The sequence below is a fragment of the Eleginops maclovinus genome, chromosome 7 (assembly GCF_036324505.1).
Source record: "Eleginops maclovinus isolate JMC-PN-2008 ecotype Puerto Natales chromosome 7, JC_Emac_rtc_rv5, whole genome shotgun sequence".
NCBI lineage: Eukaryota > Metazoa > Chordata > Actinopteri > Perciformes > Eleginopidae > Eleginops > Eleginops maclovinus.
Window position 1 is genome coordinate 4,957,248 of NC_086355.1, and position 12,652 is coordinate 4,969,899.

General features: G+C 40.9%; 1 protein-coding gene across 1 annotated transcript in view; it reads left to right on the top strand.

Annotated features, from left to right (window-relative positions):
- The window catches only part of gdap2 (ganglioside induced differentiation associated protein 2), a 29,777-nt gene extending 26,786 nt beyond the window's left edge, over positions 1-2,991 (top strand). The window contains exon 14 of the mRNA XM_063888290.1: positions 630-2,991. Within this exon, the coding sequence (XP_063744360.1) occupies positions 630-671 (42 nt within the window). The 3' untranslated portion in view covers positions 672-2,991. The remainder of the gene's footprint in view (positions 1-629) is intronic.
- The last annotated feature ends 9,661 nt before the right edge of the window (positions 2,992-12,652 follow it).

Genomic DNA, 12,652 nt, shown 5'->3' on the forward strand with positions numbered 1-12,652 from the left:
CACGGCGTCACGGAACTGACGGTGAAGAGGAAGTGGATGTGCTCGTGACAATGAGGGGACATTCAGTGTGTCCTACCTTCTGATAAACTGCAGGGATTTCTGGATTTTCCAAAAACGGGAGGAAATTCCTTCCTCTCAACACCTCCAATCAGGAGTTTGTCCCTGTGCACAACTTGGTCTCAGTCACGGTTTTAAAAGAGCCACAATAAGGAGAGGAGCTTCTCATCTGTACACCGTATTCCACCTCTCACACACACACACACACACACACACACACACACACACACACACACACACACACACACACACACACACACACACACACACACACACACACACACACACACACACACACACACACACATTTCAGAATCAGAAACAGGTTTACACATACGAGGAATTTGCCTTGGTTTACATGTATAAATGCACATCGATTTGCAGCATTTCATTTGAAGTTGGTTCTTCTTTTTGGTATTTCTGGATGTTTTTTGTACATTGACAGAAAACACATTTACACATGGAATATTCATCTGTTCACACATGAGACAACTCTATCTCTGCATTGACCCTTTCTGGGGTTAACCATGAACATAACACTGTATTAACTCTCCTTCCCCTCTCTCTCTCAGGTGAACGGGCTGCACCATCCCTCCCAGTCCTCCAGTCTGTGACAGGAGAGCGATCCCAGCTAACGAGACGTCTTCAGCTCGTGAAGTGGAAACCGTTCAGGGAGATGGCGCGGGCTGAACTCCTGACCTCCTGGAGGCTCTGACCCTTTGTTGGGAAGCTCTCCTTTTGTTCTGTTTCTGCCAAAAGGACACATTTAGCAGCCTATGGTCGGCCGAGCGCTCGCTCTCTCCCTCCACAGTCTATTTCTGGATCTGGTTTCTGGGTTACGCCAAGACTCAAACCTCCCCAAAGATGAAGTCTCATGTGAAGCCTCAAAGCGGTTTCCAGCGTGTGGTCGTATCAGACGTCTGCGCTCAGAATATCGTCAGACTTTTTGAAATGCTGGAGTGAGATGACGTCTGTCTAAACTTCCACATCCAGTTTCTCTCTCGCTGAAGCTGAAGAACATCTTCTGTTAAAAACAGCCTCTGTTTTTTCCTGCAGTCACAATCAGGAAACCCCGGGGGAGAAACATTCTGTCTATTTAACCTTAGCTAGGTAACATAAAATCAACGTTGTATCACAAAAAACAGCCCCGTTTATCCATTTAGCAACTCTGAAGAATTCTCTGCATCTTGGAAACTACAGCTATCGGTGTACTTGCCATTAATTAGATAAGTAGATCTTCAACACTCATCTTTGTTTGCTACATACACACTTTTGACTTTTGTTTTGAACGAGTTACTCACACAAGCTGTAGGTCTGTGAGCTGTGAAGGTGCTGGTAGGTTCTGAGCTTTACGTTTATGCTCAGATATGAACGTGGTATCCCTCCTCACATCTCACTCTTGGTAAAAGAGCAAATAAACAAACCTCACAACGCTTCTAATCCAGACCGTTTTAAAGTACAGCTGCTCATTTGTTCTTGCAGGAAGTTTGTTATTTCTCACGTTGTGGTGCGTCTGGAAGGCAGCAGTATACTTTTGGTTTACCCTCCTTTTTGTCACTAAGGTTTATCAAAGAAGCACTGAAACATAAATCAATGTGTGAAGGAATCGTCAAGGATTTCTTTCAGTTTCTGAAATATTTTGCTGCTTTGTTTAATATCGGCACATTTTGAACACATTTGGTTGCACAGAATCACCGGGCTCTCTGGGAACTTACCATGTGCATTTCTCACTTTATAAGAAGTTGATAAGTTCAACAGTTGTCTGATGTTTTTGCTTTCCCATTGCCCCTAAATCTTATTTTTGTCCTCTGAAATGCTGGCTAATTTCAGCTGCTTCCTCTGACATGCACTTTTGTGTGTGCCTGCTTTTTTAAAGGGGTCCTATTATGCAGGTTTTCCCTTTCCTGTAGAGTGTTATATTTGTTTTTGTGTGCATGTAAATGGCAATCACAACAGAGCCAACCAGCTGACCAATCAGAGCAGACTAGGCTCTGGTTTAAGACAGAGGGTGAAAAATAAAGAGCTTTTTAAACATTAAAGCTGGGAGACATGTCCCAGTAGAGGCACACATATCACCCTGAAATGGTGCATCATAGGGCTCCTTTAAACTCTTCATCGTGTCTTATTTTATTTGCACTTTTTTACTTGTGTTCTCACAAAGCACATTTAGTTTGAATCACTATGAGTGGTGGGTTTACCTCATCAGGGTAATTGCAAATCAATTCAACAAACATTCCTCTGATTGTGTAGGTATTCAATCGGTCGCCCCCCCCCCCCCCCCCTCCCTCCCTTCTGTCTGGTATCCCATGATTCAACACAATCACATAAATGTGTGTCTCTGTTGGGAGGAATTCCACATGCAGTCCTGCAGTCAATCTGCAGCTCTTTAAATCTCGTCCGCTCTGTCTGCCTCTCTCTCAGCTTTCTGTCCTCAAATGATCTGAATCCTGACACAGAAGCATCTGTGCACAGAGATTATCATCAGAGAAAGGGCTTCTTAAACTTCAGTTTTTCTGATTTTTGACGACTTTAATCAGCCTTTTATCTTTAAATCTTGTTTTTCTAGAAGAAATGATATGGAGGTGAGATTAACCAAGTAAAGGTGATAATTAGTGATTTTTCTCACCTCATGCTTCTGAAAATGAAGATTTAAATGCTGACTTGAACCATGAGTTGTAAAAAAAATGTAATAAATACAACTCTGGACCTGTTTCAGTCCCCTCCGTTAAAAAGACAGAACTGTGATTATTTTCCGAGGTTATAAAAATGTTGAGCCAAACTTTGACTTCCTGCAAATGTATATATTTTTTATGATTTGAAAGAGATTGGATGGGTTGGATAAGCACCAGATTTACAGTACGATGCTGTTGTTGGTCATTTGTAATATATATATGCATATACACACTGATTAAAATGACTTTTTTCTTCTGTAAATCTGTTCCTCAGTTTGTATGAAGTCTCTTTTTGTTCTTTTGGAAAATAGTTTGTTTATTTGAGGTAAAATCAACGTGGTTTCTTTCATTTAAAGGTCCCCTATTATACTCTTTCAACAATACATTATAGGTCTCAGATATACACAGAACTCTGAAGTGTTTGGCCCGGTTCCTAAAGTGCTGATTCTGTGTCTGTAGCTTTAAATGCTAATGAGCTGCTGCTGGCCACGCCCCTCTGAGAGATGATTGGTTTAAAAAAACACAGTGGTGCTCTAGGAAGAGACTCAGGTGATAGGGTGGGTTGTAGTTACCTTGGTTGGTTATTGGCTAATGCTTGCACAACCCAGTAAAACACAAAGTGGCCAGCTGATTGTCAGACAGGTTTTTATAAAGATGGATCAGGACAAAAAGAAGAGAGGGTCTTTGTTCCTGAAAGTTTCTGAGTCTCTTAACACAGAGGGGACACATATTTATGGATAAAAGACATGAAAGGGATGGTGGATTTTGCATGATAGGTCCAACTTTGCATTGCAGAGGACAGCTAGAAGCCAAAGAGGTTAACGTCCAGCCGTAAGCACACATACTAACATCCCATATGAAGGACCTACATCAGAAGTGATCCTGTGATCTGCATTTGCAACTACGACAGAAACCTGTGAATCATAATCGGGGACAAAGCAAAAGGCACATGTTGTGCATTTACAACATCTCTCTGTAAGTGTGTTTAGAGGCAGCACACTGCCCATTGTGAGACGCTGCTCTGCATTTAGGTCAGCAAAATAGGGAAAATCAAATCCATCACTCGCAGCGGATGATGAGAGAATAAGAAGAACAAATCCAGGGGAAAAACCGTCTACTGAAGACGTTGTGTAAGAGTTGTTTTGAGGATCTAAGAGCTGTGTTCTTATAGCACACTATACTATGACATATTTATGGAATAGCTCAGATGTAGTTTTTATGAGTCTGTGTTTACCTTCAACAACACAGCAGAGATGGAGGCACAGGAGTGGCTGAAACAGGAGGATAAACAGCAGATGTTGCCCTCTTTTTTTCCAGTCTCACCTTCCCTCCACAGAAACCAGCGTCATGTTCCAGGAAGAGATGAAGAGGCTGTGCTGATTAAACCTGCACACCTCTCTCCACCTGACAACATCCTGCCGAACGCTGTGACCCTCTTTCATCACGTCTCATCTTCTTTAATCCCTCTATTCGTTCTGCCTGGATTAAAGTGCAGAGCAGGGGATGAAGATGCTGCTGTCTGTTCAGTAAATGAAAATACAAATAAAAAGCTGCAGCGAGTGGAGGAGCAAATCCACCTTTTATGGACCTCCCGCCGTGACAGGCAGGGATTATCTGGTCAAAACACAAAGGCAGCAACATTAACTTGTTGTATGACATTGCTGCTGCCCAATATGTCACAGATAAACTGGCTCAGGTTCACTAATTATCACATCTAGATCATTAAAGTAATGAAAAAACACCTGAAAGGGTCGATGTGACATTTTACGAGTTGGTGCCGGATATATTTATCTCTCGGCCAGGAAGAGGGACTTCCTGAGGTCTGCTGGTTTGCTGCTGAATGCTCAGAGCTCGGTAATAATCTGGCATATGACCCTCTTTAAAACCATAACCTGCATTTTTTGCCAATAGGGATTTTTCAACAAATAACACATAACCTCTTGATTTGTGAGCCTTAAAGATTCCTGTAGATTAATGCTGTTACCATTGGAAGGATCCAGGCTAGCAGTTTCCCACTGTTTACAGTCATTATGCTAAACTAAGCTATATCTTTAGCATACATCCATGAAGCGTGCCATGGATCTTCTCTTATAAATCCAAGCAGCAACATTCAGAACAGCAACACACCGTAAGTACATAAGCTTATAATAAAGTAAACTCTTTTAAATGCTGCAGTACATACAGACATGGTTTATAATTATAATTATTATTATTATTATTATTATTATTGGTATCATAATTTGTTTATTTATTTCATTATTCTATTTATTTTTATATCTTTTTTTTTATTTCACCATTTTGGAGCCAGTGGATCAAACATGCAAAATTAAAAAGTATAAAATATGTATTTAGAAATATTTTTAAAACTCTATGTAAGGCTCATGACGTCTCCAAGTACAACATCGAAAGTCCAGAGCTTGAACAGAAAATTTGAATGTAAAACAAACTTTAATTCGGTACAGCTCTACACACACACACACACACACACACACACACACACACACACACACACACACACACACACACACACACACACACACACACACACACACACACACACACACACACACACACGTGCATACATCAATCTTATTTTGTTATTGTTTATTTGACTGTTGTGTAATGTCCAAATATTTTGTCACCTTGTTTTTCGATGCTGTTGTTGATGCCGAACATTGTTCTTGAAATGTTGATGCCGAGAAACATTTGAAATGCAGGACTAACAAATGACAGAAGGCTCAAACATTTACACAAGAGCTAACGACTAATTAACAAAACAGCAAACATTAAATGAAATGCAGATTACAACGGAGCAATGAAAGTCAGAGAAAATAAACGTCTTGGTTCACGGTCCGCTGGAGCAGGTTTACATCAATAAATGAACCCTTGGCTTTTGCATGACTCGGCTCCTTTGAAACTCAGATTTTTGAAGTAATGTTTAAATTAGTACTTTTTTAACCCTTGATTATTCAAGTCACGTCCAATCTCCAGATGATTGAAAATACTCTAAACAAGGAGGAAATGACCAAAGGCTTGTGGAAGCTGAGGGACTGTTGAAGGTTTCTTCGTGAGTGTGTTTGGTATCAATAAATATTTTGCATTTAAGGAAATAAAAACATAATATTCATAACGATACAGGTTCATATCAGTACTGAGTGTCTCTCCTGGGACATGTCTCCATGCTTTAATGTTCAAAAAGCTCTTTGTTTTTCTCATACTGCCTGTGCTGCAGCACCTCTTTTCACCCTCTGTCTGAAACCAGAGCCCAGTCTGCTCTGATTGGTCAGCTGGCCCGCTCTGTTGTGAGTGGTCAACCGCTTAGAGATGTCCCGCCTCTTCTAGTACAATGTGTTGGAGCACTAGCCAATAGAAGCGTGATTGAAGCAAACTTGAGTTTGAGACAGTAAAGTACAACTCAGAATTCAGGGAGCAGGTGCGTCTGTTCAAAAATTCACACCAGTCCATCCAAAAGGTTTCAAAATATTTCAGTCTAGACCAAAAATCTTAATAGAAAATATACACTGTATAAACTGGTGGCATTCCCAGACAGGGGTAATGTAGTGATAAATAGCCCCAACCCCCCGCCCCCCACCCCGTACACACCTTCACTCAACCTGAACCACTACAGTCCACCTCAGCCCTCCCTCACACACAGATCACACATGGAAAATAAACAAACACAGATGGAGCTGGAGCTGCTCTGGAGGCAATATCTTATCACAGCAATCCATTTCAACTGACATCTGTGTGTGTGTGTGTGTGTGTGTGTGTGTGTGTGTGTGTGTGTGTGTGTGTGTGTGTGTGTGTGTGTGCCTCAATCAAGTGCCTTACATCAGTCTGGAGACGTGGCAGGGTTTCAAAGTGAACTGTGTTCGCTTGATACACGTCCGGAGTCTACCTCTGCAAAGTGAGGAGGGGGCAGCTCGGGGTCAGAGTGCAGTGAGGAGGTTTGGCCACCAGGGGGACGAGTGCTGTGAAGGGTAGGTTGTATCTGCAGGGGGCAAACTGTATGTATAACGTTTCAGTTTCAGGGGGAATTTTGCATTAAGCACTTTTACTTTTCCCCCTCCACCGATTATCTTTAGAGACGTGTTGTGTTTAAATGAACATGTTGACGGTGTCCACATCACTCAGACACTCAGGCATTTTGTATCTGAATGCAGTACAGGCGCAGTAACACTATCAACTGTGCAGATTAGCCTTTGTACAGATTAAACACACTCCAGTACATCTGTGCTGAGTTGATACCAGCCCAGACACTGAGGCCCGTACAGACTGGTAGTGTGCTTGTAGGAAATAATGCCTTTGCTCTTCCTGGGATATTTAAATACATTAGATAAATCATTTAGGCAGCGTCATCATATCCAAATAGCCTTAAAACAAATACACTGTAAACTAGAGTTAGATTTAAAACTAGTTTTCTCAGAGCAGGCTTACTGCGATAAATTAGGAAAAATACAAAGAGTCTAAAAACAGACCAAAGGTGTAATTTAATACGAATACATGAAAGTGAAAATGTGTTAGCAGCCTTTTACTGTTGAGGCAAAGTGTGTTTGGGTGGAAATGTTTCTGACTTATCAACACACTGCATCTCTTTAAAGGGTCTCAAGCCCAGAAGGCCTCTGAAGTGCGCTGGAGAAGCAATATAAAGTAGCCTTAATGCAAATATCAAAGTGAAGAATGGGAACTTTGTATTTTTACACTTTAATACAGACATTTTTAAACGACAGCTTTAAATTAGCTTGAAAAGCGACACCCCACTTTTAAATTGTATTTTATTATTTTACATTTAATTTTATATTGTTTTATTTATTTTATTGTTTGTATATCTTTTACCATTTTACTAGCAACATTCCCTTTTAAGTTGGTGTTAAAATAATTTTACTACATTAATGTTATATTTAATACATTTCTATTATTTATTTCTTATTTGGGGTTTTATTCAATTTAATTCAAATGTATTTATAGCTTCTCTTATTTATTGATTTGTTCTTCCTTTGTTTTACTGAGAGGGATCACCATTTCAGTGTCTTTTATTTTGTATTATCATACCTTTTACTGATGTGTTAAATATTATACTATTATATTATATGTGTTCTTTTGTTTAGTTTTTAAATTGTGATGTGTGCTGCACCTGATTCACTCACAGTGCTATACAAATAAAGCTTATTATTATTAATATTAAATGTCGTCAGCTGATTCATCCACATTTAAAAAGACCTGAGTTTTTAAATGACAGTAAAGTAGTAAAGGAAGTTGCATTGTGGGAAATGTAGGATTAGGGTTTATGACACTAATAGGGACTAAAAGTGAGGAAAGCATTACCTCTGATACCATTCTTTGTATTGAAACTGTCTCCAAAATGAAAGGTGTGAAATACATTTGAGGAGAAGTCGTTCCTGCAGAGGTGTTGATGTGTTACAGAGGAAAATACAACCTGCAGAGTGTTGTAGTTACTTTTTTACTGGGAGCTTTACGTCCCAGCAGGTGCTAGGAACATCTGTTGGGACATTACTGAAACATGCAAAACGTCTTCTAGAAACTCCAGCAGCCGCAGCTACCTTCCTTTGGCTCACTTATATTTCATGAAGACTTCACGAGTACTTAACATTTATTTCTTCATGTGTTTTTGTTGAGTGTGTTTTGCATGCACTGCCTCGTGGCTGTCCTCAGCCGAGAGGTCGCAGCTTCAACGGGAGGAACAAAGTGTGTGAGAAAGAAAACTGAGCCTCCACCTGCGCTCTCATAGAGACTTCCTCTGCTCGAAAGTGTCAGATACACGCCTTAAAAATATAAGAGTTGTCCAAAGAGACGGAGGATGGGATGCAGTAAGACAAGAGTCATTCAAATCTCTTCTTATTTCTGGTTCAGTTTCATATCATTTATTTTGTTATTCCATCTTCTTTAGACATAACTCAGCTTCGACAGGTTTCACAAAGAGCAGAGAGACAAAGGTGTGTGTGTGTGTGTGTGTGTGTGTGTGTGTGTGTGTGTGTGTGTGTGTGTGTGTGTGTGTGTGTGTGTGTGTGTGTGTGTGTGTGTGTGTGTTTGTATGTGCAGAAGAACCTCACAGAGACATGCTCCTCGTCATAGTGCAGTTCTGTTTTCAGTGTTAGAAGCAGCTTGCAGTGAGTGAGAGAGAAACTCCGTTTTTAAAGCCGTTTTATATTTCCTGTCTGTTCCTGTTCCTGAGCCTGGCAGATGAAACTCTAATGAAAATACTAAGAAGAGGATATAAATCATTTCTACATCTGGGTTTTCATCCACACATTTACTGAAGTCAGTTTAACTTTGAGACTTTTATACTTTCCATTTTACTCCATTTTATCCTCCTTCTTCTTCCCTTTATCTCATCAGGAGATGTTGCACCTTCTACGCCCCTACATTTATCTGTCAGTCTTAGGTGAGGGTTTCTTCCCAGTTTTATATTTAACAAAGTACATATTAGATTTATGAAATACACCTCAGATAAAATTAATGATTCACAATGTTTTTGTCTTACAGTTGATATAAAAGCAGTTTATGGTTAAGGCCTCCTATCATCGTCTATCATCTGTTCTTTCAAAGACTGTTCCTTTACTAGATTTATCACATGGTTTCCTTTCAATAATTTCGATCCAAAATAGTTTGAAATATCCAATCGTGCAAAAAAGCATCACCTTATCTGACCTCTGTTCTTCACTCTGCTGTCCGCCTGGAGCGCATCACACACCCCAGGCTTCATCTGATAGGAATATAATGGGAACAGCGCGTCAGAGTATAGTAAAAATAAAGTACAGAAACAAGCTGTTAGCCAACAGACGTTCACTAAATGTGCAGGACACGGACGCAGTCAGACGGATGCTTAAAGCCTGCACCATGCAGAGCACACACACGTCATATCACATAGATCTGGTGAGAGATACGCTGGTCCTGCAGTCAGACATGCCCGCTTCCTATACAGTCTGTGAGTGAACGTTTCACATAGATTGATGGTGTGTGTGTGTGTGTGTGTGTGTGTGTGTGTGTGTGTGTGTGTGTGTGTGTGTGTGTGCGCGTGCGTGGGTGTGTGTGCGCGTGGGTGTGTGTGTGTGTGTGTGTGTGTGTGTGTGTGTGTGTGTGTGTGTGTGTGTGTTGAAGTCTTTCTGGGAAACTAGTCATCAGTGCATGATAAGGTACATGAAAATATGCTGATTCCCCTCTTTCTTTTTTCTGTCTTACTCACCCACAGGTCTCTGTTTCAGCCACAGCCCCCCCCCCCCCCCCCAATCAGCTGTTTCTCGGACCTTGACGTCCTGCTGTCTCTCCTTTCCCCTTCAGCTTTGCATTCTGGTGATGTTTGCACAGCTTGCTTTATTCCGGAGAAGGCTGGACAGTTTCCACGAGCTGCTCAGCTTCTCACACCAGTTCTTTTTTTATGTTGATTTGTTTCCTTCACAGGTCAAACTCCAGGTCGTCTGAACATGATAATAGACTCAAGTTTGCAAAAGGTAGTCCCTAGTTGGAGTTGCTTTTAAACTCTTGGACTTTTCATGAAGCAACCTTGGTAAAGTGATCTCAAAAGAGCGGATTTGAACACCCAAAAAGTGTTACATTTAACATTTACCTGCAGATTCACCTTTAAATACACATTTGTAATTGCTGTTTCGACCCTCCGGTCCATTTACTGTTTTTTGCTAGTGCTGCTCCAATTGATGTAGATCTTATATCATTAATATTTTTAGACAATAGTGAGCTTCCAACTTTCGGGCAACAGTTTGTGGAAGATTGTGGCCGTAATATTTGAGTGTCCACAGCAACTCTTTGTAAAAAGTGAACTAAATTGTGATAAATGTCATTTCAAAGGGAAACAACTGTTTAACACTACATTGTTTTAGGGTGAAAGTCAGGCTTATACTACAATCAATCAAGCTTCTAATCTCCTCTAGCTAAAACTATGTTTCTCTGGAGGGAACTTTGGGATTTGAGCCTTTGCAGACCATTTACATGCACACAAACCTATATAACACACTACAGGAAAAGGCATAAAAGGGCCCTTTTAATATAGAGTTTCATGATCTAGGTTTCCTCATGTTTTTTTTCTTGTACTACCACAAATGGGCCAATATTGCAAAGTAACTAGCAAAAGTGATCAAATAAATGTTGTAAAGTAGAAAGTATTTAAGAGAAAGCAGTGGAGCTGGAGCAGGGACAACAGTGATGTAGTTACACACAATTACAAATGTAGTGGAAGGCAGCAGGAAACGAAGTAATACTCTCTAATACGGAGCAGGGCATGAATAACAGCAGACGCCTCAGTGTAAAGGACGCCTGGTGACTCAGCAGTTTATCCTCAGCCAGGAGATATGACATGAGGAGGTTTTCAACATGCTCCCCCGCCTGTAACACACTAACACAACAAATAAAACACTACACACAATCAGCAAAACCATCAACCCAGGAAACAGATGCTATCTCTGCTGCAGCTCATTACTCTTGGAAGGTTCGCATGGCTGCTGATGACTTCTCCTCTGGATAGTGAATCAGAATTTAATTGCTAATTAATCCACCCTGAAGCCCCCGGACCCCACAAACAGGAAGGAACAGAGAGCATATTTTTAATATTAATCACCACACAAAAATGGTGGCAACAAAATCCTCCATTTGCAGCGAGGCCACTGAGCATCAGCTGTGGGAGGATTGGTGAACATCAGCGTGGTGAAATACCCCAACAAGTTTCTGCTTCTCACAAAGGCTCCAGTTATAACGATGGATCCTGCATCAGCTCTGCTAATAAATCATCAAGCTTGTGTTTTTACAGTCACACAGCGAGAGCGTTGTGAAACTGAAAAATAAACCCCCTCCTCTACACATATTGCTGCTTCATAAACTGATAGCTAAGTCATTATTTGATCGTTCAGATACGGACAAAGTGTTTTTAATATCCTTTTAAAACTTCAGTTCAACATGCGTTTACGTCATCTGGACATGAAACAGGATTTAAAGAGGCCCTGCTGTGCTTTTTGGAGTGTGTTATATAGGTTTTAGTGCATGTAAATGGTCTTAAAAGGCTAAAATCCCGAAGTTCCCTCCTCCCACACACTCCCCCCCTGCCTGAAACGCCTCCGTTGGACACCTTTGTTTACTTCGGAAACATAGTGACATCACAATGTGACAATCGAGCTTCTATTGGCTAGCGCTCCAACGCATTGTGCTTGAAGGGGCGGGACATCTCTGAGCAATTGACCAAGGACACTATTGATGTATTTCAACAACAGACAGGGGGAGTCTTTTCTTAAGTTGGACCTGGACCCTGGAAAGAATATCCACACCACCCCCCCAATTGACACTTACAAAATCAAAATAAGTTCAATTCAACAATGAAAACTGAGAACAGAAGAACACATTCAGCTATTGGAGACCAGTGGCAGGTATGTGAACCTTAGAGTGGTATCTCACCCCCCCACACACACACACACACTCTGCTCTGTGATAACTCTCCATTGTCTCACTCTCCCCCGCATACTTGTATCAGTATTTTTCCAGAAATCGTGCATTGTTTGACCTGGCCGAACACTGCTGGAGGGGTTTCTGTGTGTGAGAGTGTGAGAGTGTGTGCAGGAGAGTTCATGTGCAGGGGGTAGGGAGGGGGTTGTGTGGTTTTGTTCAGGCCCTGACACTCTCTCAATGTAGCCAGTTATCACTTCTCTGCGGCGGAAACTCAGGAAACGAGAGGCTTTACTGTGACTGAGAAAAGGCGACGACTCAATTAAAGGAAATAGAAATGTGTTGTGGACGAATACAAACACTTGGCCGTTTGGTTTTTGGTCAACCTCACAAAAGTGACTGTGGGTTGAATATTCATCCACAGAAAAAAACAAGAGGTTCATAGTTTGAGTTTACACATTGGATTTCACCTTTTGAATATAGTCTCATTTTTATTATTTTGTTCATGAAATAAAAGT